The sequence below is a fragment of the Hyposmocoma kahamanoa genome, unplaced genomic scaffold (genome assembly GCF_003589595.1).
Source record: "Hyposmocoma kahamanoa isolate Upper Pololo Valley unplaced genomic scaffold, ASM358959v1 160, whole genome shotgun sequence".
Lineage (NCBI taxonomy): Eukaryota > Metazoa > Arthropoda > Insecta > Lepidoptera > Cosmopterigidae > Hyposmocoma > Hyposmocoma kahamanoa.
Window position 1 is genome coordinate 6,339,014 of NW_020653575.1, and position 23,048 is coordinate 6,362,061.

Below are 23,048 nucleotides of genomic sequence, written 5' to 3' on the forward strand. Positions count from 1 at the left end.
GTAGACCTTAGACTATATTTTTTTCCATCCTCTAAGGTGTAGACGGTCATATATGTCAGCTGTACGTCAAATATAATGTGAAGTGCATAATGGAACCTAACCGTATTACGACTAATACCTTTTGACGTTTTAGAAGTATTTCTCTGCGTACTACACTACACCTTATGCATCAACTACTCTTACTTACACAGTAAACGTATTGCCGTTATAGTCAATATTGCAAGTTGCATTTGTAACTCTCGCACTTACACAAGTATGCGTGATGGAATGCTCGTGGTAAAGGTTATTTTTAAAATACTAACAACCTCCCAGGACTATATTACTAACATCATAAACAATAAATTTTGTTCCATGATTTTTAATAGCTTAACAGATTTTACTTTGGTACAAAAATAAAAAAAATGAGCTAAACCACGGTTTCTTAACCTCTGGTCCAAGGACCCATACGGGGTCCGTGTGATGTAAACCCATGGCGAGCCCACTTATCATATAAATTGGTCTACAATGTGTTGTGTGTAAAAAGATATACTGTCTCCGTATATTTCAAAAATATTCTGTATTTATTGTAATAAAGATAACATATCTAACAATGGCGTGCTATTCCATTCAGTGGTGTGGGGAAAAACAGCAAAACATCTAATTACAAAACAAACAGAATCAAATTTCATCAGTAATTAAATAAGTAATTTTGCAATTTTCGTCCATTATAGCAAAGCTCAAGTTAACTGGTCGATTTGAAGTGAAACAATTGACGACACCCGTCATTTGTTCCGAATTCAGGCTGGCCAATCGGAGCGCAGTTATCACAGTAATGATTTATGGCAGAATAGTTTTCAAACAAATTAAACGACATTTCGTCTCTATTTCTGGTTATGTACTCGATGTGTGCGCGTGACCTTTTTAAATTTTAATGCCCTTGACGGTCATCCATTATTGTAGTGAGCAATACAGAAGCACGTCAATTAAATCCGCGAGCCTTCCGTCTTCATCATCTTTCCGAAAGGGTCCGTAGGGTCTTTGAAATTTTAAGAGGGTTCCATGACTACAAAACTAAACGGTGATACCTCTATGCGTTAACAAAAGAAAGAGCTAACATAAATACTAGCTCGGTGCAAAACGTAGGAGCGGGGGTGGGGTGGTGTGCACGTTTGAACTAGCTACCTTACTATCAAATACTGGGACCTTAGTGTAAGTTTTGAAATATGTTAACTTAACTATCGCGTTTGTGTTAAGATTTTAATTTAAACCCTATAAATATATAAATAAAAATCTTAACGCAAACGCGGTAGTTACGTTTTAATAATTACAAATTTACACTCGGGCCTCTGATCTAAAAAGTGCTGTGCTATATACTTCGTTTCAATCCATTTTAAACAAAAAGTAAACAAACGAATCATTGACCTGACCATAGACGGTTAGTGATGGCCAATTGTTTTAAACTAAAAATCGATTAATTAATTGAATGAATCAATTTGTTTAATTGAGTCATACTAGCGGATTTCCTTACATGAATAGTAAAAATACATAACCTTTACAAGCATATATTTAAAATTTCCGAAATCTTAATTTTAAATCCTCCAAATATTTACACTTAGATACTCGTTCGGATGCGATTGAAATTTTCGATTTACCAATCGATTACAAAAACTAATTGAATGAACGGAATTTTTTTTGTTTAGCACTATGCAACCATAGACAACTCATGGAAGTATAGATGAAAAATAACCTCACTTTTGAACTACCATTTTACAATACGATTTTACGATGCCATTCAAACGAATATTGTTAGGAAAAGTGATGAGATATCAAGTAGAAATCTTCGAAATATACTTACTCGACTTATTGGGTGATTGCTTTAGAATTTTAACCAAACAGGATTGTTTACTTTTTGTTGATAATGTATTGGAACAGACTATACAAAAACTTTGTTTATTTTTGGTAAATTTATTAACACTAAGATCTTATAGCAAACCGCGTCAGACTCTATGCCAACTAAGCCAAGTAACGAACCAACGGACCTTAGGATTTTTTCTGTGTTTATGGTGTTTGTTGTCAATCTTTGTTTTTTTGTTTTAAGACTTTTTTGCCATAGCCGCCTGTGAGAAATGTATATCTTCATTCAGCCACTCTTTATTATATTTTGTAAAGTTGTTAGCATTTTACAAATAACCCTGTGTAATGCAATTAATGTCGCGCATGCGTCTGCAATGTAAGTCGAATATTGCTTAATTCCCCTACACGTCCATTCGTGGTGTACAGGAGGATATGTCAATGTTCTCTCGTGGATCAAAGAGAGGCAATACGGAGTTAAACATTTTTAATATGCCTAGTGTGAATCCTATGCACTCCTTGCATAGCCGACTTTACCTCTTCCAAAAAGGACGTGGAATTGTGTACTGTTGTACCTCCAAGCACTATTCTGACTCCGGGATAGTTCTGATTGACTTGGTGTACACAGAAAGCTTCCTCGTAAGTGATGCCCCCTACAATAAATACAATGACATCCTGTGGTCTTCTGCTATAGGATCCGTCGTCGCCACCTAATGTTGGGTAGAGATTTTCCCGAAGTTTTCCCTTGATCAGATCTTCTAGTGTGTCTTTTAAGAGTGGATTGTGTTGAGTGTAGATATTTTCCACGCCGCTTAAACCCTGAAACATTTAAAACCAAATTGAGGATCTTGAAATGGCAGAGCCGCAACTATTCGGAAATCTGCAAATTTAAAAAGACCAAATTAAAAAAGCGAAAAAGTTTCAACCCTTTCTTCACTAATGATATTTTATCATACACGGCTTTCCAAAGCGAACAATGCAATATATTAATCGTTGTATTAAATTTGGCCACGTTTGATGTTCCAATGTTTTGCTTTGGATATACATTACAGGAAAGTGAGTGGATCATCTAGTGTTGGGTCATGGAAAAATTTAACGCTAAATAAAACTGCAAAAGATATTTCTAAACGTAGAACTTAATATGAGCCTTCCAAATTTTCAAATTTAAAAAAAAATTCCACTATTTGAATTTACCGACAGTAGGGTCAAAATTACACTTACATATACTTCACACCCTTTTCCCAGCGGGGTAGGCAGAGACAACGACCATAGCCCAATAATAATAATAACGCACACAGTCAACATAGCCCTGCACTAGGGAAACCCTGTGCCGCGGGTACCATGGACACACACATAGACAACCACAAATCACACCCAAACTCACGAGAGAAACAAATGTAGGTCATACAAATATTTCTCCCGGCCCGGGAATCGAACCTGGGACCTCTGCGTGGCAGTCATGCTATGGCAGCATGTTAACCATTCAGCCACAGAGGCAGATAAATGAGGGCTTCACGTTTTTCAAGGATTCTTCCAAGAAAAAAGTTTATGTGCATGCAATAAGAGCGAAAAAAATTTGTACGTTTTGCACCTGTGGTCCCAGCAGAAGCGAAGCACGCAACGTATTTTACGCTCTTATTGCATAGAAATAAAGCCTTTCTTGGCCTGCTCTTAATTGATTTTACGTTAATAAGTGTGGTGATCTCGGAAATAATATTGTCAGTAGTTCCATGTGCTCTATTCCACATGGAACAATTGTAACCTTAACATGTCATATTTATTCCCTTTAGCTCCATGTAATTTTAAGCTACTTTTACACCTAACTTTTCGTCCTCATCAGATCTTTAGAAGTTCATTAACCACATTTCCAAGATGGACAAATATTTTAAAGAGTATAACTGCAGAACATGCGATTGCGAATAAAACGCTGTTTATTATGTACGTGACACCAGTCATATGTGACTAAAGTCTATAACGTTTTTTAACCATTACTTATACTCTGTCCAACCATATTATGATTAACTTTTGACAGCTCGAATCTAACCAATTAGTGATGTCCTTATGCGCTTCCGATTCGATTTTTTATAACAATCGATTTTACTTATGAAGAAGTTTTAATCGTGAATTTAAGTGGGTTCCAAAAAGAAGATATTGTCTGATTGGGATCGTGGCGTTGCCTTTGACAATTTGTGTACTCGAGAATTCATAATGAATGTTAATGAGGATTCAAATATTGATTCCCGTTCATATAGAGAAGAATCGGACGATTAATTATAATAAACAATAAAATATTTATAATTTACTTCATTTCATTATAATTTATTAGATAGGTAGGTACCAACATTCATCAACTTGAATAATCTTCGTTACATAACCTGTTGGCTTGATAAATATCGGAGCTAAAGAGCACGCTGCTTCACTAAAATTAAAAAATAAGAGTCCAGGAAGCATTTCATTTTTTGTCGATGAATGAATGAATGTATGAATGAAGTTTTATTTATTTCTCAATCACAAAACAGGCTTAAGAGTAAGGAACTTAAGGTTAAAATACAAGACTAAAAATTGGTCAGACAGTTTTGTGAGAGACTGGTGCCCGAGATAGGTATAGAAAAACCTGAATTACGGGTCACCAGGCTTCCACTCTGCAGTTGAGCAATTTGGTTGTGGCACAGAGGTTGTGACAAAGGATAAAATATATAAAAGTTAGTGGAATATTCCTGATTTAGAATAATAAAGGTACTAGTGAACTAAACTTATTATTTAAAAGAACCCTCTCAAGGTTTAACACTAAGTAAACTCACAATATGAAAAGTGTGAGAATGGGTGAGGGAGTGTTTATAAGGTGAATGTGTTACTGATTAGGAGTGTAAGAATTGTACGTATGGGGTGTGTGGAATGTATAGTGTGCGAATGTGTTAAGGCGAGAGAACTACGACTTGGGAACAGTTAAATGAGAGATGTTTTATTTAAGGATAAGAAGAAGTTACCCAGTCTCCTCATAATTTTGGGTTTTAATCAAATGGGATACAGTTTTTTTGCAGAGAGATTTTGGGAGAGCGTAGAAAGAAAAGTGTATTTAATTTGTTGTACAAGTAGGGAGCGAGGAAACAGAAGAAATGTTGGGAAAAATTGGTGTTAACAGAATGGGATTGGCAGACCGTGCCCTTTCTACGTTTATCCTTGGTGATATTAGGATCAAATGCAAGTAGGGAGTGCTTTTTGTGGACAGTGTTACAAAGAAATAGTTTTCTAACGGTAAGCACATCCCATAGCTTATAGAGTGATGGCATGCATATGTCTAAAGTTAAATAAATAGTTGGACAGAGTATAATGTTGCATTTTTCTCTCATCATTGTCACTTTATTGTTGAACGTACGATATAGAATAATTTTCTAACCTTAAAAAGCCTCTGGGTTATCTTCACAGCGTCCTGAAGCCCGAACAAGTCACTCTGCCTGGCATGGGCGCCTCCGTACTCCACCAAATTGACCACAGCTCGCACCAGCTGTTCGGGCGTGTCACGAGATTTCAGCGCGTCGATCAACGACGGTAGAGCGTTACTGGCGTGTTTCTCGTAGCGTAGGGCGTATAGTGCAACCAATTTTGCTGCGTCGTGGTGTCGTACGCTTTCATTGGAAAGTAGGTTTTTGAGCCGCTGTTGGTAGTCAAAACGTTTTGGTTAACACGAATGTTATACGTAAATTAAGTTATTGAGTACAGTATGAAAGTTTCTTTACCTTTAGAGCTACCAGAAGACTGACAGAGATGTCGCTATATTTCATTGAATATTCTGTTCTGTTCTGTCCTGTCATGTTTTTATTGCCATGATTTATTCAGATATTTTTCGTATAACTACTCTTTTTTGTATTCTTTTCTTACGATATCAAGTAACGGTACGAACAAGTCGTGCGCCTGGTGGTAAGCGACACGCCTGTCTGAATAACAATTGCAGTGCCACTTAGAGCCTTAAATCTCAAAGATGAGAGGCACAGCCCATGAGGCACAAGTCTCATGTTCTCATATTACTGCTTGGCGGCAGAAATAGGTTAGGTGGCAGAATGTCGCGAATTAAGTCGCCATTTAGTATTAATTTTGAAATATCAAGCATTCATAAATTTAGTCTGTTGTGATACCTAAGATTCAGAGTCGACGGCTTAGAAGTGGCAACCGCTAGTTGTGCAATGCGCAACGGGAGTGAACGTGCCTACAGCTCCGGTACCTATCTGGAAAATAGGTAGGGTACTGTACGTGCACCCGGGGCGGCTCACCCGAGCCTCTCGAAGAACCGGATGAAGTCACAGACCTCTGTCAAGTGACAGAAGTCTGTGACAACCCTGTACACTGGCTGATCTGGAGTCAGAACCTGAACTTGTAAGGTTCCTGTGCGCGCACAGGTCATAGTGCCCTTCCAGCATAACCAAGAGGTTGATAGGGGGAGCACTATAAACAAAACTTATGTAGAATGATATGGGACTGTTGTGATTCCTAAGAGTAGGGAACCAACACGGCAGTCCAAGTGTCTCAAATTCTGAAGGTGAGATAACAGGCGTCTGCTGGGAATGCACTGGTTGGTCGACACTACAGTTGGTAAGTTTGCACAATGCTTGTTACCAACATAAATACAGTATTTGTTGACTACACAGCCTGAAGATAGAGTATAACGAATCAGTAACAGAATTAGGAGACCGGCCACTTGTACTAAAGGTATAAGGTGGCATGAAGCGGTGGCAGAGGAAGGGCTGTAGGCGTGTGTGTGGCGGCTCATTATAGGGATCAGAGCATCCCACTAGTTCAGATCCAGAGGATTATATGAGGTCAAGGACCTATTAGGACAATTATAGTAATCCTATGAAGTAGAACGGAGCTAGAAGAAGTGTACGCGAAGAAAGATGCTCTATTTAAAAGCTGTTGTGATAGAAAGAATGTCGCATATGTATTTTACATTATGATAGAACCTTAGGTGTGACGAGACAGTACTTCCCCGGACGAACTCTTTCACAAGGAGCTCTACTGCTACTAAACTCCATTAGTTTCTTTTACTTTATTGAATATCATAATGTTTTTAAATATTGCAATTAATATAGCGACATCTCTCGTCAGCCTCGTGTTGCTGTAAAAGTTTGTGAAGAAACTTTCACAAATTTCTCACAGATGGCGCTAATGGCAAAAACACCGTTACTAAGAACTGCAACAAGCACATCTTGCTGAATCGGGTTGCCCCGGTGTGGCAACAGACGCTGGTTCGAGCCAGTCAGATCGAACGATTATTGCTATGCATTGTTCGACTTTATTATTTATTAAGTAATCATTAAATATGACATTAAAAATGATAAATTCATTCAAAGAGCAAGCGCTAGTTTCTTATTCATTCTTCTCAGGAGAATTCGCCTTACGAATTAATAGTAATGTTTAATCAATGTAACAATTTCAAGTGTAATTTGCTTACCTATAAAATAAAGATTATTTAAGTTTGAACATCTTACCTGCAAATGTTTAGAGTGATCACTCTGGCAAGCAATCTCTTGTTCGAGCTCGGACACTTCTAGTAAATTGTGTCTCGTAACGCACGATGACAGTTCACCAACCACTGTCACGTGCTTCGTTACCGTGCCTGACATTTTCTGCAACAATCGTACAAAATGTAGGTATATGCCATTGTTTACCGAGCTGACCCATGTCGTTGAAGTATAATAATACAAAATTTGACTCAAGTAATAAAGTTATACTGTGTAAAGTTTTATACAAAAAAGATGTCTACTTACTTTCATGTACAATTATTTTAAAACAAGAGTTTTGTTTTTGTTAATAAAATTATTATGAAAAGATTGCTTATTTTAAAAAGCAAACTTTTAAGTGTTTCTTTCTATGTGGTATAACTAAGTGTACCTTAAACAGTGGATACGTTTCGACGAAGTTCTTCATGTCGTTAATGCTCTCAACCTTCTGGTGGCTTTTGGCTTTCTTCTGAAACTCGTCCATGAGGGACTTCATCGTTTGTCCGATTTCTCCGAAGTTTGAATAGAGATTCTACAAAAAAAATGTTATCATCAACACATTTATTTATTTATTTATTTATTACATAGCTCTATGCACAGTTTCCCAAAACGACATAGATTAGAACTACTAAAAAAGATAATTAATATCGAGTTCTTAGGTTTTCACGATTGTTACACATAGGAAATGAAACTATTTTTCCGGATTTAAATCGCGTATATTTGTTTTTTCAAACAAACCGACGTTTCGGGCCCTTTACAGGTCCCATGGTCACGGTTGACTGAGGTGGTACAGTCTTCAACCAGTTATGTCTAATATTAATGCAAACCACCCTATTTTTTCACTATAGTTACAATAGTTATTAATTAAATACCTTATTTTTAATTTTACAAAATGTTTGGAACGGAATGTTTTTTTTCTAAGATAATTAATATATAAAATAAATAATAAATTTTACATTCTTATTCGATTAATGCGAACATAACTTCCTTATAAATAAATGTATATCTTGGTGACGAGCAATCACGGCATTGGCCAATAACGCCCTATGAGCAGGGGCATGTTGTGTAGCATTACAGCGCGCAGTGCCTATCGCAAATACAGGCTGTTGTCAAAGGCGCAAGTATTTGTCAGGGACTCTTCCGGATTGTCAATTTCATCACAATTTAAATATATATTATAGAGTCGAAGTAACAACGCCATTCGTCTCAACTCTAAGGTATCTATGCGTTCCACTGTTGAGCACGGGTCTCCTCTCAGGTAAGCGGTTGTACAATATGCGTTAAGGGACTTCACACGTTTTCCGAGGGTTGTGAACCTTATTCGACGTGCAAGTTTCATCCCGATGTTTTCCTTCACTGAAAAGCTCATGGTAAATTTCCATTGACTTACAAATAAATGGACGACGGGTCTAATACAAAAACCACGAAAAAAATGTCCCAAGTCAACCTACTTAAACGTAGTGACATGTAAAGGAATATGAAAAAGCTAAAACGTTGAATTTAAATTGTAATAACATCGCAGTACTGTCTAATTTTGCTTGCTTCGCTGTCAGTCGAACAAACGAAGACTAAAGCGTGAATGACGCTCTGTATACGATTTTAACGCCCTATAAGTTCGGACACTTTTTAGCACGGACCCGACGTCCATATAATTGTAAGTCAATGTAAATTTCAAATTAAATTTAGCACATAAATTCCGAAAACTCAAGGATGCAAGCCCGGTTTCGAACCCACGGCCTCTGCTTGGGAGGCAATAGGTAAAATCATTAGGTTTGATAAAGTAAGTTTAACAATTGTATCAGAGTGCCACGAAAAAGTTCCATATTTGGAGAAGGAAAAAAGACCATCAAGACTAAGAATATTGCATAACAATCGTGCATTTAAACTTCCAAATTATAACAATGTATATGGTACGAAAATATGGTCATTTGTACTTCCAGATGAGTTAAACAGGGTACCAAAGAAGTTAATACAAATATTAGAATCAACAAATAAAAGGATCTGTACCACATTTGTTAGACGACACTTGGCTTAGGAATAATATTATATAAGAGCTGTATAAGTAAATATACTAGATTTTTAAATAAGTAATAATGTTAAGATGTCGCTGTGGTTAGAATTTACTAAGGTGCATAATTTTACAATATAAAAATTTTAGCTTTCGTAATGTGAAATAACTTTTGTCATTTTTCGTAAAATTTTTAAATTTCTTTTTGCTACCACGGCGTTTCACAAGAATAATGTAATTTAATAATAATATGCCAAACAACAAACCGGCCTCAAAAATTCGTGGAACTACATCTATTTGCCAAGTTCTATTGACGTCACCTACTTTGCCACCCTTAGAGGTGGAATATTTCCTTCAAATTTAAATGTAACCAATACTGAGGAAAGATTGACTTTTGTTGGAAAGACTGACCCTCTTTCCAACAAAAGAAGGATCATCAGAATCGCTTAGCATAAAAAAAGAAAATACATTCGAATTGAGAACATACTCCTTTTTTAGTGGGTTAAAAACCGCTAGAAAACTTAATGAATTAACCCGTCATTATTATTAAAACAAAGATCGAACACTCAGAAAAAAATCATTCGATCCGGCCGGATTCGAACCGACGTCTTCTACTAACTAAGCCACGGAACGAACCAGCGGACATCACGAAAACGCTATACCAACTAAGCCACGAAACGACCCAGCGGACCTCACGAATTTTTCTATGTGCTTGCGTCGTATTTGGTTTTTCAACGACTTTTTAGTCGTAGCGCCATCTATGAGAAATCTATGAAAGTTTTATCACCCATTTACCGCTCGTTTCAAACGTTTCCCGTACTAATACGGTTCATTTCAGAATATTGAAATTGTTTAATGATATTCCAGCTATGCGTTGTTAGGGTAAGTTCCGATAAGCCGAACAGGTTAACTAATTTTAACTGTTTTTAAAAGACAATTTTGTGCTCTATTTTTTTCTATTTAAAACGGTCATTTGACCATTTGTCACTTAGCCGCGTTTTTGTTAGTGGACGGCAGTATTGAATACCGCGGTTTTCTTGTAAAATTTCGAGATAAGTTTCTTCTCAATTTTATTATTATTTTTTTCCTGACGATTTAACACTTTCATTGTTGTGCGGAACCAACCAGGTAGTATAGACTCTTAACGGTAAAATCATGTCCTTACTTTGGCATAAAATTCGTCCTGTTCCGAAGAGAGAACTACTTCTTTGAAGTGCGCCAAGCTCACGCGGTTGTTGTTTATCGTCAGCAGCTCGTGCACCATCGCTTGGTACGTCCACTGGAAAATTAGAAAAGAAACTTGAGAAGATCCAAGGTTTATTTGTTAGAGAACAAATCACATCATACTTTTAGAAATGTTTTTTAATAGTTGGTCATTGACTGCATCCAGATGGGCCTGGATCTCAGCTGTCATGAGCAGTTACTGAGGCTCTGATGAGGACGTTAATTCGGCGGATAATTTTGAGATCTGAGGGACTACTGTCGATCTCCGTCCGACATCCGAACGAAACAATTACTGCCAAATAAGCAATACTTGACCAAATGAAAAGACGTGTGATGCGAATGAAGCTTCATACTTGATTCTTGTCTTTTAATTTAGTCGAATGAATAATACTTATTTGACACTAATTGTTTCGGACGGATGTCGGTAGCCCCCTGATTCATCTTTAAGCTGAGTGTATAGTCCATCTATTTCTCTGTACATTGTATGTAGTAGAAAGTCGTCCTGATACTGTCAGCGCAGCAGTCAAGTCAGAACTTCTTCTTCAGTCAGTCTTTGTAATCAGTCAGTCTCCTGGTCATCATCCATGGAGGCTGGACGCGACAATGAGTGTTAGTCTGTCTCTTTTGAATATGGAGTAAAATGACAGTTCACTGCACAAAATTTGAGATTTTTTTTTTTCATTTACTGCACAAAAGTGTTGCCCACTTACAAGCAGCTAGTGATTGCAGTCGGTAAATATTCCATCGACTATCGATTGAATATGGGTTACGCATGCAATAAATACAACAAATTTGACATTTCTTTAATTTCAATCATCATCGGTCCATTAATCGTCCAACTACTGGGCATAGGCTCATTTGGATTTCCAATTTTTGTAAGTTCCTTCCTACATACATACACTGCATTTAGAACTGTCTATTAAAAATACAAGAAACATTTTAAAGTTTTTCATTTTAATGCAATAAGATAACCAAATCCACGTTTTTGTTAAAATGTATATGAATAAAAAATTATTTTGATACTAGTAGTAGCTGTCAAAGTAAGAATGAAGGAGACAATAACGTAATTAGTAATCATTAGAACGTCGTAACATTCCCAAGTTAGACACTTTTGGCAATCTTTCAGAATCGATTAATAAAATGTCGATAACGACTACATGACTATTTCAAATTTTATGGAAACTGGCAACCCTACAAATTTCATTTTACTCCGTCTTCCAAAAAGATGAGGCCAGACGTCGAGGTCAATAGTTCTAACCTGATTCAACAGCGGCGTCACCGGATCATCTCTCCTATCAATAATCAGCAATTGCGGCGTCGGAATGTCTCCATTGAACGGTATATTGTTATCAATAAGCACCGCTTCACGTCTTTGCAGGTCTCTGACGCGTTCGGCCAATCGAGCACATGGTTCTGAAGCTGCTTCGTAGCGGACCACACAGCGTCGTTTCAGAGACATGAGTAGGGCGAATAGGCCTTGAGCACAGCGCTGAAGATGGTGCTGGTTCCATGAACGACCTGGTGAAGTAGAAGTTAAGTATTGGTCCAAAAGGCACTAAAAATAGTAAGTTTAAATAGTAAGTTAGGTAATGTATTACTTTTAATGTGCTATAAGCAGAGAATAAAAAAGTAATGACAAAGGGCAATCTCCACCCCTCCCTAGCAGTCACATTGACGGAACGGCAACAAGGCTGCCAGCGAACCGTTCGATAAGTACGATTTTGATGTGATTTTTGTATTATTAAAATAAAATATTCATCTCTTATTATGTTAAGGCCTTTGTTTGAGTCACTTATTTGACTTCGTTTAACTTAACTGGTGTAATTTACTGTTGATTTAATATTTAATACATAATAATAATAACGCACACACTCAACATAACCCCGCACTTGGGAAAATCCTGTGTCGCGGGTGCCATGAACACACACATAGGATCGTATTCTAGAACTCTACTCAATGCTCAATTCATGATTTGAGTATTGTTTAAAGCACTCGAAATCATACTCAAGTCCCTGCCATTAGGGTCGTATTTCCAGTGCTTGTGTTGTCAGTGCAATCCTGACTTGAGCATTGAATAGAGTTCTAGAATACGACCCTTAGACAACCACACATTACACCCAAACCCACGAGATAAATAAATGTAGGCCATACAAATATTTCTCCCGGCCCGGGAATCGAACCTGGGTGGTAACCGTTCAGCCATAGAGGCAGTTTAAAATCAATTTAATATCACATTAATAATATAAAATCATTAGTATACGTAACGATCATATTATTTATATATACAATACATTCATTTGCTCTTACAAAGTCACTGTGCAGGTTAAACCAGAAAGTAAATAATTCAAGGAAGTGATGGATAATCCTACTACTTGTCTGCACACAATTGCGTGTGTGCAGGCAGCGCCTTGCTATACGTAGTAATAGTAGGTAAATAAGTTTCCACCATTGTATGGAGAGTTTGGGGTGTGCTATGAGGTAATAAAATACCATGTAAGCAGCCCACGATGTTGAAGGAGAAAATATGTCTGTCGACAGCGAGGTAGTCCGCAAAGACCTCCTGTACCTCCCTGACAGCTTCCTGCTCATCACACTCGGCCAATGTCTTGATGTCTGCCTTTGATATTACGTTGCTGAAATCTATAACATAAAATTGAAATAAATTGTTCAATAGAAAAAGAGCGCCTTCAAATTAGACGCTTGTAGAAACCAGGGTTGTTGCTGATGCAGGTTTTCTACACATCAAAACTCGAAAAACATACATGCTTACGTACTGAATCTACCTACATAAAAAAAGCATTCTATTTTGTTTGGTATGGTAATAAAAGGTTATTTCAATGATTTTGTGACATTTGTTAAAAAAGGAATCAATTTGCCTAGCTTAATCGTTGCAGAGTTTTATCAAAGAAAAATTTAATAAAAAAAAACAGTTGAGCTGCTTTATCTGCTTGCAGTCTGTTTCTGGAAAGTTTGTAAATTATTCCGCGTGCCTTTTAAGTCATGTTCCGACTCTAACACTGAATATCAGCATCGATGAATATGGATGCTGATGCGGACATTTTAATTTATGCTGATTATCCGCGGATGCGGGCTGATATTCGCGACAACACTGGTAGAACAGCGCTTCTATAATCGTGTAATTTGAAGACAAACTAAAATTAGTCTATTGGATCCAAAACAAGATTTGGCAATCGTTTTTTCATATTCTTAAGACTTTCGTGGTCATTCTGTAATGATTATGATTTTTGTCGTACGATTTTTAACCGACTTCAAAAAAGGAGGAGGTTCTCAGTTCGACTGCACTTAGGGTCGTATTCTAGAACTCTACTCAATGCTCAAGACAGGATTTGAGCAGACTTGAGTATGATTTGAAGCACTGGAAATACGACCCTAATGGTAAGGACTTGAGTATGATTTTCAGTGCTCACTGCAATACTCAAGTCCTGACTCGAGTATTGAGTAGAGTTCTGGAATACGACCCTTAGAATAGAATATAATAGAAACCATTTATTACAAAACGTCTCAACGAAAAGAAATTTAAAAAATATATAAAGCTAAATTAAAACAAAAATAAAATAACAAACCAGTATTGTGTACATACTAAATAGATGTCATGTGTGCGGCTGTGTCTTATGTAAAAGAATCCACTCAGCTAATGTCACCGCCGAGAAAAGGCTGTGATGCTGATTTCTTTTTTTTTTTGTGTATATTACGCGATTTGTGAAGTGATTTTAATGATTGAAACCGGATTCATCCCCTAGTTTGCTAACCTTACAGGTAATATTTTCATCAACTTACCAAATCGTGTAACATAATCAATAAAAAAATACAGTCCAATTTGAACGAACCTTCCCCTTTTTGACGTGAAAGTGGTCTATGTGTTTAGCACTTTCAGGTTATTTCTACCTACAATAAATGTGAACAAATATTAATTTCGAGTTCTTAGGTTTTCGCGATTGTTACACATAGGAAATGAAACTATTTTTCCGGATTTAAATCGCGTTTTTTGTTTAAATTGTGTTTTTTTAATTTAGCGTTACCTTTTTTTTAAATTTCTTTTCAATGAGACGTTTTGTAATAAATGGTTTCTATTCTATTTTAAATGCAGTTGAATTGAGAACCTCCTCCTTTTTTGAAGTCGGTTAAAAATCATTTATGAGGGTTAAGTTTATGGCGCAACAAAAGCACACAAAAGGTGTACAGTTTCTATCTACAACAAAAATCTATGAAAGTGGTCTATCTGTTTAGCACTATCAGGTTATTTCTACCTACAATAAATGTGAACAAATATTAATTTCGAGTTCTTAGGTTTTCGCAATTGTTACACATAAAAAATGTAACTATTTTTCCGGATTTAAATCGCGTATATTTCGCGTACGTGGGACCTGTAAAAGGCCCGAAACGTCGGTTTATTTGAAAAAACAAATATACGCGATTTAAATCCGGAAAATAGTTTCATTTCCTAAATATTAATTTATTAAAAGCAATTAGGCAAAGAGTAATGATCTGGCCACACATAGACTGCCGCAGAAGCATTGCGGGCGCGGGAATTTTTGTAATGTGTGAGTTTATATGAACCCGTACATTACATAAATTCCCGCGCCTGGAATGCTTCCGTGGCCGCCTTTGTGTGGCCTGAGCATAATAGTGTGTAGTCAATTGATAATTTCAAGTCTTACTTATAAAAAAAAGATATTTTGAATTTAAATCTACAATGTATCGGACTTACATATAAAATACACTCCATATTTAGGGAACCTGAGTTCCCTAGATAGCAAAGCAATATTCTCTGATGTAGGTCTAACGAAGACAATGCATTTCATATGCTTCAAGTTGTCCCATTTGGTGTGGCTGTCAATGCGCTCGAATAGATACACTTCCTTTTGCAGAATCTCTGACTGGCTGAATACCATGCTTACTATACTTGTCTACAAAAAAATTGCTGTTTTACTTTTACATGTTATGTGTGTGTAGTCATAAATATACAAAATCGGTGTCTTGTAGAAAAGACGAAAGTTAACGACTGTTTTGAAATATTTACATCCTGTTTTAAAATTAAATTTTGGTTTAATTAAGTTTAAGTTTTAAAACAAGATGTAAATATTTTAAGACAGCTGTGAAAAATTAAAACCTTTTTTCCGTGAAATTTGTCGAAATGGCGCTTTCGCTCTTCCTACAAAACTCCAATGACAATATAATAATAATAAATTGTGTCAATGCAATTGTACAGTATCTGAAAATAACGTGACATTATTACATGAGGAACATTTTAAGATATGTTTAATGTCAAAGATTGATTAATTAAAAAACTAAACATTGTGATGTCTGATATTTTTTATAATATCAAGTGGCGGGACGAACAAGTCGTGCACCAGGTGGTTAAGCTACACGCCTGTCCATAACAGTCGCTATGCCGCTCGGAGCTTTAAATCGAAAAGATCTGAGGGGCACTGCCACTATGTCCCTTCACCCTGAGACATAAGCTGACAAGACCCATGTGCTTGTAATTTCACCATGCCTGATCATTCAATAACAAAAATATTAAGAAAAAATTGTGAAGGCGAAACTTTTGAATAGAACATTTTTAATTTCAACAACTGTTAATAAAATGTTAATAAAATGCTTGTCAATGGGTCACATTCTATATGCTGGAGGATTCGACAAAGTTTAAAAGGCTACACAATGCTTTTGCAGGTGTAATTGCCAGCTATTGCTTCAACAAGGTGAACTGTAAATTTAGCACCTGGTCATTGGTCAGCACCTGTGGGGCAGCACGAACAGTCTTCTTACGTGGTACCAGGAAGGTAGGACAGCCTTAAGTATTCCCTACTAAGCGCCTACTAACACTATATATGGACATGTAAGAATTCAACAAAATTCTTTCATTTTATTTCAAAGTTATTTCTAAATCAATTGTTATAGCAATTACTATATTTGTTACTGTGAAAACATTTGGTTAAACGGTACTGAAGGGTACACTTACAAGGCTTTTTTTACTTTGTTATAAATTCTTTTAATGCTTATTGCAGATAGATTTTCCTCTCAAGTTATCAAAAAGGCGTCTGGACCTTCGGTGCTGTGCAATGCATTGTTTCAAATAACAAAACAGAAAACCGCAAACCAATAAGAAAAAAATAAGTTACTAGTTTTAACTTCTGAGTCATAGGTTTTCTGAAAATTAGGTTTGGCTGAAAGTCGCAAAGTAAACCAAGCTTTGTGCTAAGAAATATGTATCATCATGGAAATACCAAGGCTTATTTGTAATTCAGAGACCCGTTTAAAACAATTCAGACTAAAATCCAGTATTATAGGGGAATAACTCACTGTTTCCTTATCCATAACAATAACTTTCATGCCTGGGCCGCTTTCTTCCGTCATCTTTGTTATATACAATTTCACAGCTTGTATCACATTCATTTTGGCTTTTTCTTCCTTTATTAAGCAAAATTACAATAAAATCATTTAGTTTTTACTCGAAAATTTTTAGAAATCGAAATGTTTCTTCTTCTTTTTCTCTCGCCCATTCAGACTATGACAGCCTTAGTGACAAATGGTAACTGCGTTCTTTATTTTTTTCCATCCTCTAAGCTGCGTTCCGTTCCAAATAAAAATGCTCTATTATTTTCATCTTATAAGATCTTAAAAAATCTGATAAGATTTAAATAGCTGTCAAGTCAATGATTGTTTTTGAACGATTCCTGGAGTTTAAGTCGAAATATAGACAACAAGAATCGATTTTTCGAGTTTCAATCAATCGATTTTTTTTTTATTACGTTTTTACGGTAATTTATGTGACGCATAGTTTGACAGCGCAAAGTATGCAGTTACATCACTAGTTTATCACCAAAGGTCAGCTGGGTCAGGTGGAAGTTTTTGCCGAATATTATAATTTACATTATAACTTGGTAACTTTCATTAATATAAAATTGCAAAAATGTTCTCCCGTGTGCTGAAGCCCGTCACAGTCGTGGCCGCCCAGAATGGCGCCAAAAACTTCTCCACAACCTCGCAGGTAATAATTTCATAATACACTATTTATTGGGACGTGGTACCAAAAATACAGCATTATACATATCATATTTTCCTTATTAGTAGCATTTCCAATTATATCTCAACATCATCGTGAATTTCAATGATAATGCAATTTTCCAGAGGAATTTCAAAGTGGTGGTGGCCGGCGCATCTGGTGGTATCGGCCAGCCCCTGGCCCTGCTCTTGAAGCAGAATCCCCTGGTGACCCAGCTAGCTCTGTACGATATCGCGCCGGTAACTCCAGGCGTGGCAGTGGACCTCTCGCACATGGACACTCCAGCCAAGGTCACTGGCCATAAAGGCCCAGAAGAACTATCCGCAGCTATTAAAGGTACTACACACTTAAATAACCCTAAAAAGTCGGAATAACATTGCTGTAGGAATATTCTAAGTGTTACATAACAGTAATCATAGATAGGTGTGGTATAAAGTTTAGATGTTTTCAGGTTATTTTTGGCTGTAAACAGGCGTTATAGAGGTTGTTTATAGTGTTTTTACGCTACAAGTTGGTGTAATTTGATATTTCTATGAATTTGAAGTGTTTTTCCAGTGGTTTTGTTAAAAATAAATTGATTTATGGTCAATGTTAGAGTAATGTTTATATCAATTGGTTATTTTGGTTATGTTAGCTGGTGTGACTGTTGTTTGTGTGTGTTTTATGGTTGGTTATATCAGGGATCGAACCTGGGAACTGAACAAGGCCATCAAAATCTCAAGAAATAAAAAAATTACAATATCTTTTATGCATGTATTTCCACTAAAATCATCACTTTTTCACCTGAAATTGTTTAAATTACAAAGCCCAATAAGAAATTATTGTTCACTAGAATTCTTTCCTCATTTAATAACCAGTATATAACAGTTCCGAATATAGGCTTTAAAATTATGTTGAACACACGTTGATTAATTTTATATAAATTATATTAAAAACCAGTTCAAAGTCAAGTACCCAGTTACATTACACTTTTTCCACCTGCTACATTTTATTTTGAATTTTTATTTATGGCACAGTAACAGACGTTAGATACAAACAATGTAGAAAAAAAAACACTTAAAAATTAATACAATAGGCATAGATATGCCTACTGCCCAATTATAACTGTGCTCAACATTCAAAAGTACTTAAACTGACGCTAAATTAATTATTATTATACAAAAATACAAATACATTATTTATGTTACAACAATGCAAGAAGTGACCTCTTAAAAGTAGGGACCCCGCAGTTAAAAAAATCACAATCAGAACATATTTCATTGTAATACCCATATATCCTATACAGAGGATTATTTTGTGTTACATTATTCTTTGTATGGGGTATAGTGAATAATCATTGATTATTCACAGACCGAGTCAGAATTCTGAACAGCAACATCTCTAATAAGCCACCATCAGACAGTCCATTGGCAAGTTTATGCAGTGTACTTAAATCTGTCATCCACCTAAGTTTTTCCAAAGAAACCATATGAAAGTAGCTCAAGCGATAATCATATTCCCGTATTGTTTTACATATACCACTTTTCACAGACAAAGCTCATAGGAATCTGTGCTGAATAGCCTCTGTCCTATCTATATGGCTGTTATATACAGAAGACCAAACCGACAAGCAATACTCCAAGACACTTCTGACTAGGGCTCTATAGAAGATGACCCACGATTTGACATTCTGAAATGGTTTTGCTTTTCCAATCTCTTTGCTCTCTAGCTACATCAAGTTATTGTATTCCCTGTAACCTCAAAGTCAGACTACAAGGCTGCTCACCAACTGATCTTCAAATGAACACTGTAACCCTTAAAATCTCCCCTTTTCCAGGTGCGGATGTGGTAGTTATCCCCGCTGGTGTTCCACGCAAACCAGGCATGACTCGTGACGACCTGTTCAACACAAACGCCTCCATCGTTCGTGATCTCGCCAAGAGCGTCGCTCAGAACGCGCCTAAAGCCATCCTTGCAATCATCACCAACCCTGTGAACTCCATGGTGCCTATTGCTTCGGAGATCTTAACAAAGGTAATTATTAATTTATTTACACCCAAAATAGGCGCTTTGTCATCGAGTTGCGGAATACCAGCCCGTTGCACCAAGTACCAAGTAATTAATTTGTATATCCTGTCCCTGGTCCATGTTATATGTATAATACTTTTCCTTCCTCATTTGTTGACAAGTTTATAATATTATTGCATATTATATTCGTTTCATTGTAGTCTAGGGAGAAGCTTGAAAACTATTTTGCTACATTAAATGGTTTAATATTTATTATTAAATAACGGTGTTTCAAAAAAATACGCAGTACACCTAAGGATATTGTCTACAGAATGTGCTAATGTGTTACACAATAGGACGTACATTACCCGATCATATAAAATCCTGAAAACAGGCCAAAATAAAAGTCTAAAACTAATTAATTAAGAATAAAATATCTAAAGAAGGATTGCAACATCCCGTGTATTTTGTGGCCCAGTGTTTTTGACGACGTGCAATAAAGAGACCAATCAATACAAGTGATTCATTAGCAAAGCATCAAAAGCTAAATGAATACAGCCTGTAGAAGCTGGGGATGCCACATTTAATATAACATTAACATGTCCTATCGCAATGAATTTGTCCCAGGTCACAGCTGACAGGAAACATTATTATTTCCTTAATGGCGTAACGCCAACGTTAAAGAACTTCTTCGACGAACTGTTGTTGTGGAGACCATACCTGAGGTGAAAAAAAACAATCATGGACTGACAATTAACTAAAGCATAATATTATTAGAGATATAAAACCACACAAAATGTTAATAAAGGGCTCGAAGTGGCACGAGCTGTCCTGCAGCGGAAAGTACGCGTCTGTCAAATCTCAACCCCTTCAGAACTAGTTGGTGAAACTTCCAATTTTAACGAAAACGAATTATTTACTATAGAACCTAAAATTCTGAACCTAACTATATATAACTTATACGTTTATGACGGCGTCTGTGGTCAAGTGGCTTGCACATCGGTTTTCATGGTGTCACCATCTTTGAGGTTCCGGGTTCCGTCGCGGGTCGGATCAGCGTAGAAAACTAACTTTTCTATATTGCCTCGGGTCTGGGTGTTTGTGGTACCGTCGTTGTTTCTGATGTTCATAACACAAGTACCTTAGTTACTTACTTTGGTTTAGAGTAACGTAATATGCGATGTTGTCTAATATTTATTTATTTATTTCCTTCTTATGTGTAATCAACAAATTACATCATAATATTTTTTAATACCGTAAATCAAGCATTGATTGCAATCAAGTTATCTTGTCTCTATAGAGTACAGATTAATTTGACAATTGCTAAAACGATTTGTAGTATAGAACGCCATTGACATCATAAAGATAATGCTTATCAAAGCTGTAGATAAAAATATGAGTCAACACACTATTGTGATAAAACTATCTCTCTCTGCTCATTGCATATTGATGTAATATTTCAAAGATTGCGTTATGATGGACTTTTGTAATGTAGTGCTATTATTTCGAGAGACATGTGCTAAGTAGTGGGACTCTATACTTTTATGGTTTGTTAGAGATTATTCTTAAAATAATTAACAATTTTTTAAAATCTTTATTTGTTTATGTGTTTACATAGTGACCCACTCAGTCTACACATTTCTTAGCCTAATTGTCTCCTTAACTCTTCAGAGGTCGGAGCTGCTAGAACGCTATTTATTTTGCCGAGAGCTATGTGCTAAGAATCGATGCTACCTCACCTCGAATTCAAATTTTTCCCGTACTAAATCGCTTCTATTGCGCGGGTCGAGCGACAGGGATACTGGCTTTAAAAAAATAAATTCTGAAATAAAGAGAATAAATTCTGAAAGAAAGACATTTGAAAAATGTATGTGGAATATATTATACGTTTTCTATTTAGTTCAGTTGATATAAAAAAAATTACAGCAGTTTTCTTGTAAAATCTCGAGGTAGAGTATACTCGCCTAATTACGTGGTATATCTAATACGGTGACAGAATGTTTGGAAGCGAATATAGATTTAAATGACAAGATTTTACCCTTTTAAAAGGAACGTTAAGGTAGAAGTGTCCTTTTCCTTTGTAAAAGTCTAAAACTGCACGCGTGTCTTAGTCCATTCAAATCGCGTGATCGGATGCGACAAAAATAAACGTTACAGTGGTAGGTGCAACTGATATCGCGATCAAAGTACACATTGAAGGTTTTATGCACATTCTACACTCTCTACAGAGCATCAAAAGAATTCGATATCTCTTGAACAACTCTTAGATATAATGTTCATAAAGACAAAAAATCTTGTACAATTTCGTGATAACGTAATTAGGCAAGTGTGTATCATGGACTTAAAGTGACTGTCACGTAATTGCCCAAGTTAACAGTGTTTGATAGCTGAGTATTAATTCTAGAAATATTCGTCGTAATATATCTTCAATAATATGACTAAAAGACAGATTAACAATCCTAATAAAAATATTAATTTTTTTTTCCAACAATCAGTTGTTTTATTACACAGTTATGTTTTATAACGAAATTTACTAACTAAGTTTGTGGGTTTTTTTTTTCTATCGTGAAAATGTTTAGGAATCGTGTTTTCACTACGTATAGTAATCAGAAAAAATGGAACCTGTCAAGAAACGGAAACATTGGTTTGTTTGAAAGTAGAAATGTATAAAGTATAATTTTCAATATTTCGAATTTATTTTAGTAACAAGTCAAATTTGATACCTCACTATGTTGTATAATTTTAAAATGTCAATACTAACGCCGTATTTCAGGGTTCAAAATACAATTGTCAGCCTTTCTAAATTAATACCTAGACAGAAAGGCTTATATGCGTTAAGTCATATTTCAATGAAAAAATTACGTATTAAATAAGCATGATAATATTTTCCTAACTATAATACGAGACTAGTGTTACTGGGCATTGTTTCCTGTGGAGAATGTTTGTTTTAACATTCCGTAATTCGAGTCGCTAGGTCGCATTACGGTACGTTTGCTAATCACTTCAACAATCAACGTAGATTGCTGCCTCTGTGTTGATTTGTTTAAATCCGATACTTGTTCTATTTAGAATGTTTTTGATATCTAGTTTGTTTCTAAACCTGTATTTTTTATCAAAATGTTACTGCGGTATTATCAAAAGTAAAATTTTGTTTTTGATAATATTAAAATACAATAAGTAAACCAAAAAAAATTTGAGCATATTTATTTTTTATAATTATTAATACAAAGATCGAACACTCAGAAAAAAATTTATTTGTGTTTGTTGTCGTGTCTTTGTATATGGTTTTTTGCAACGACTTTTTAGCCGTACCGCCATCTAAGAGAAATCTTAAGTATTTCGTCACCCAGTCAAATACCTTTACAGCTACCAGCCCCGGCTAGAGATGTCGCTATTCATTGTATTTAAGTTTTTATTGAAATGATATTCAATTATTTTTTATATTAAATTACTCCACTAGTTTGTTATAATTATTAAT

The 23,048-nt window shown here is 35.9% G+C and overlaps 2 protein-coding genes across 2 annotated transcripts in view; one reads left to right on the top strand and one right to left on the bottom strand.

The window, feature by feature from the left end:
- Positions 1-1,697: 1,697 nt before the first annotated feature.
- On the bottom strand, positions 1,698-16,975 carry LOC113225399 (vacuolar protein sorting-associated protein 45). Its single transcript, XM_026457704.1, has 9 exons — positions 16,882-16,975; positions 15,287-15,485; positions 13,048-13,197; positions 11,816-12,075; positions 10,499-10,612; positions 7,717-7,857; positions 7,314-7,451; positions 5,228-5,485; positions 1,698-2,649 (listed from the first exon to the last, which is right to left on the bottom strand). The coding sequence occupies exons 1-9, from the start codon at positions 16,972-16,974 to the stop codon at positions 2,308-2,310; spliced, it is 1,695 nt and encodes a 564-aa protein (XP_026313489.1). The 5' UTR covers position 16,975; the 3' UTR covers positions 1,698-2,307.
- Positions 16,976-17,411: 436 nt separating this feature from the next.
- The window catches only part of LOC113225468 (malate dehydrogenase, mitochondrial), an 11,431-nt gene continuing 5,794 nt past the window's right edge, over positions 17,412-23,048 (top strand). The window contains exons 1-3 of the mRNA XM_026457785.1: positions 17,412-17,569; positions 17,710-17,920; positions 19,401-19,678. Of these exons, the coding sequence (XP_026313570.1) occupies positions 17,492-17,569; positions 17,710-17,920; positions 19,401-19,678 (567 nt within the window). The 5' untranslated portion in view covers positions 17,412-17,491. The remainder of the gene's footprint in view (positions 17,570-17,709; positions 17,921-19,400; positions 19,679-23,048) is intronic.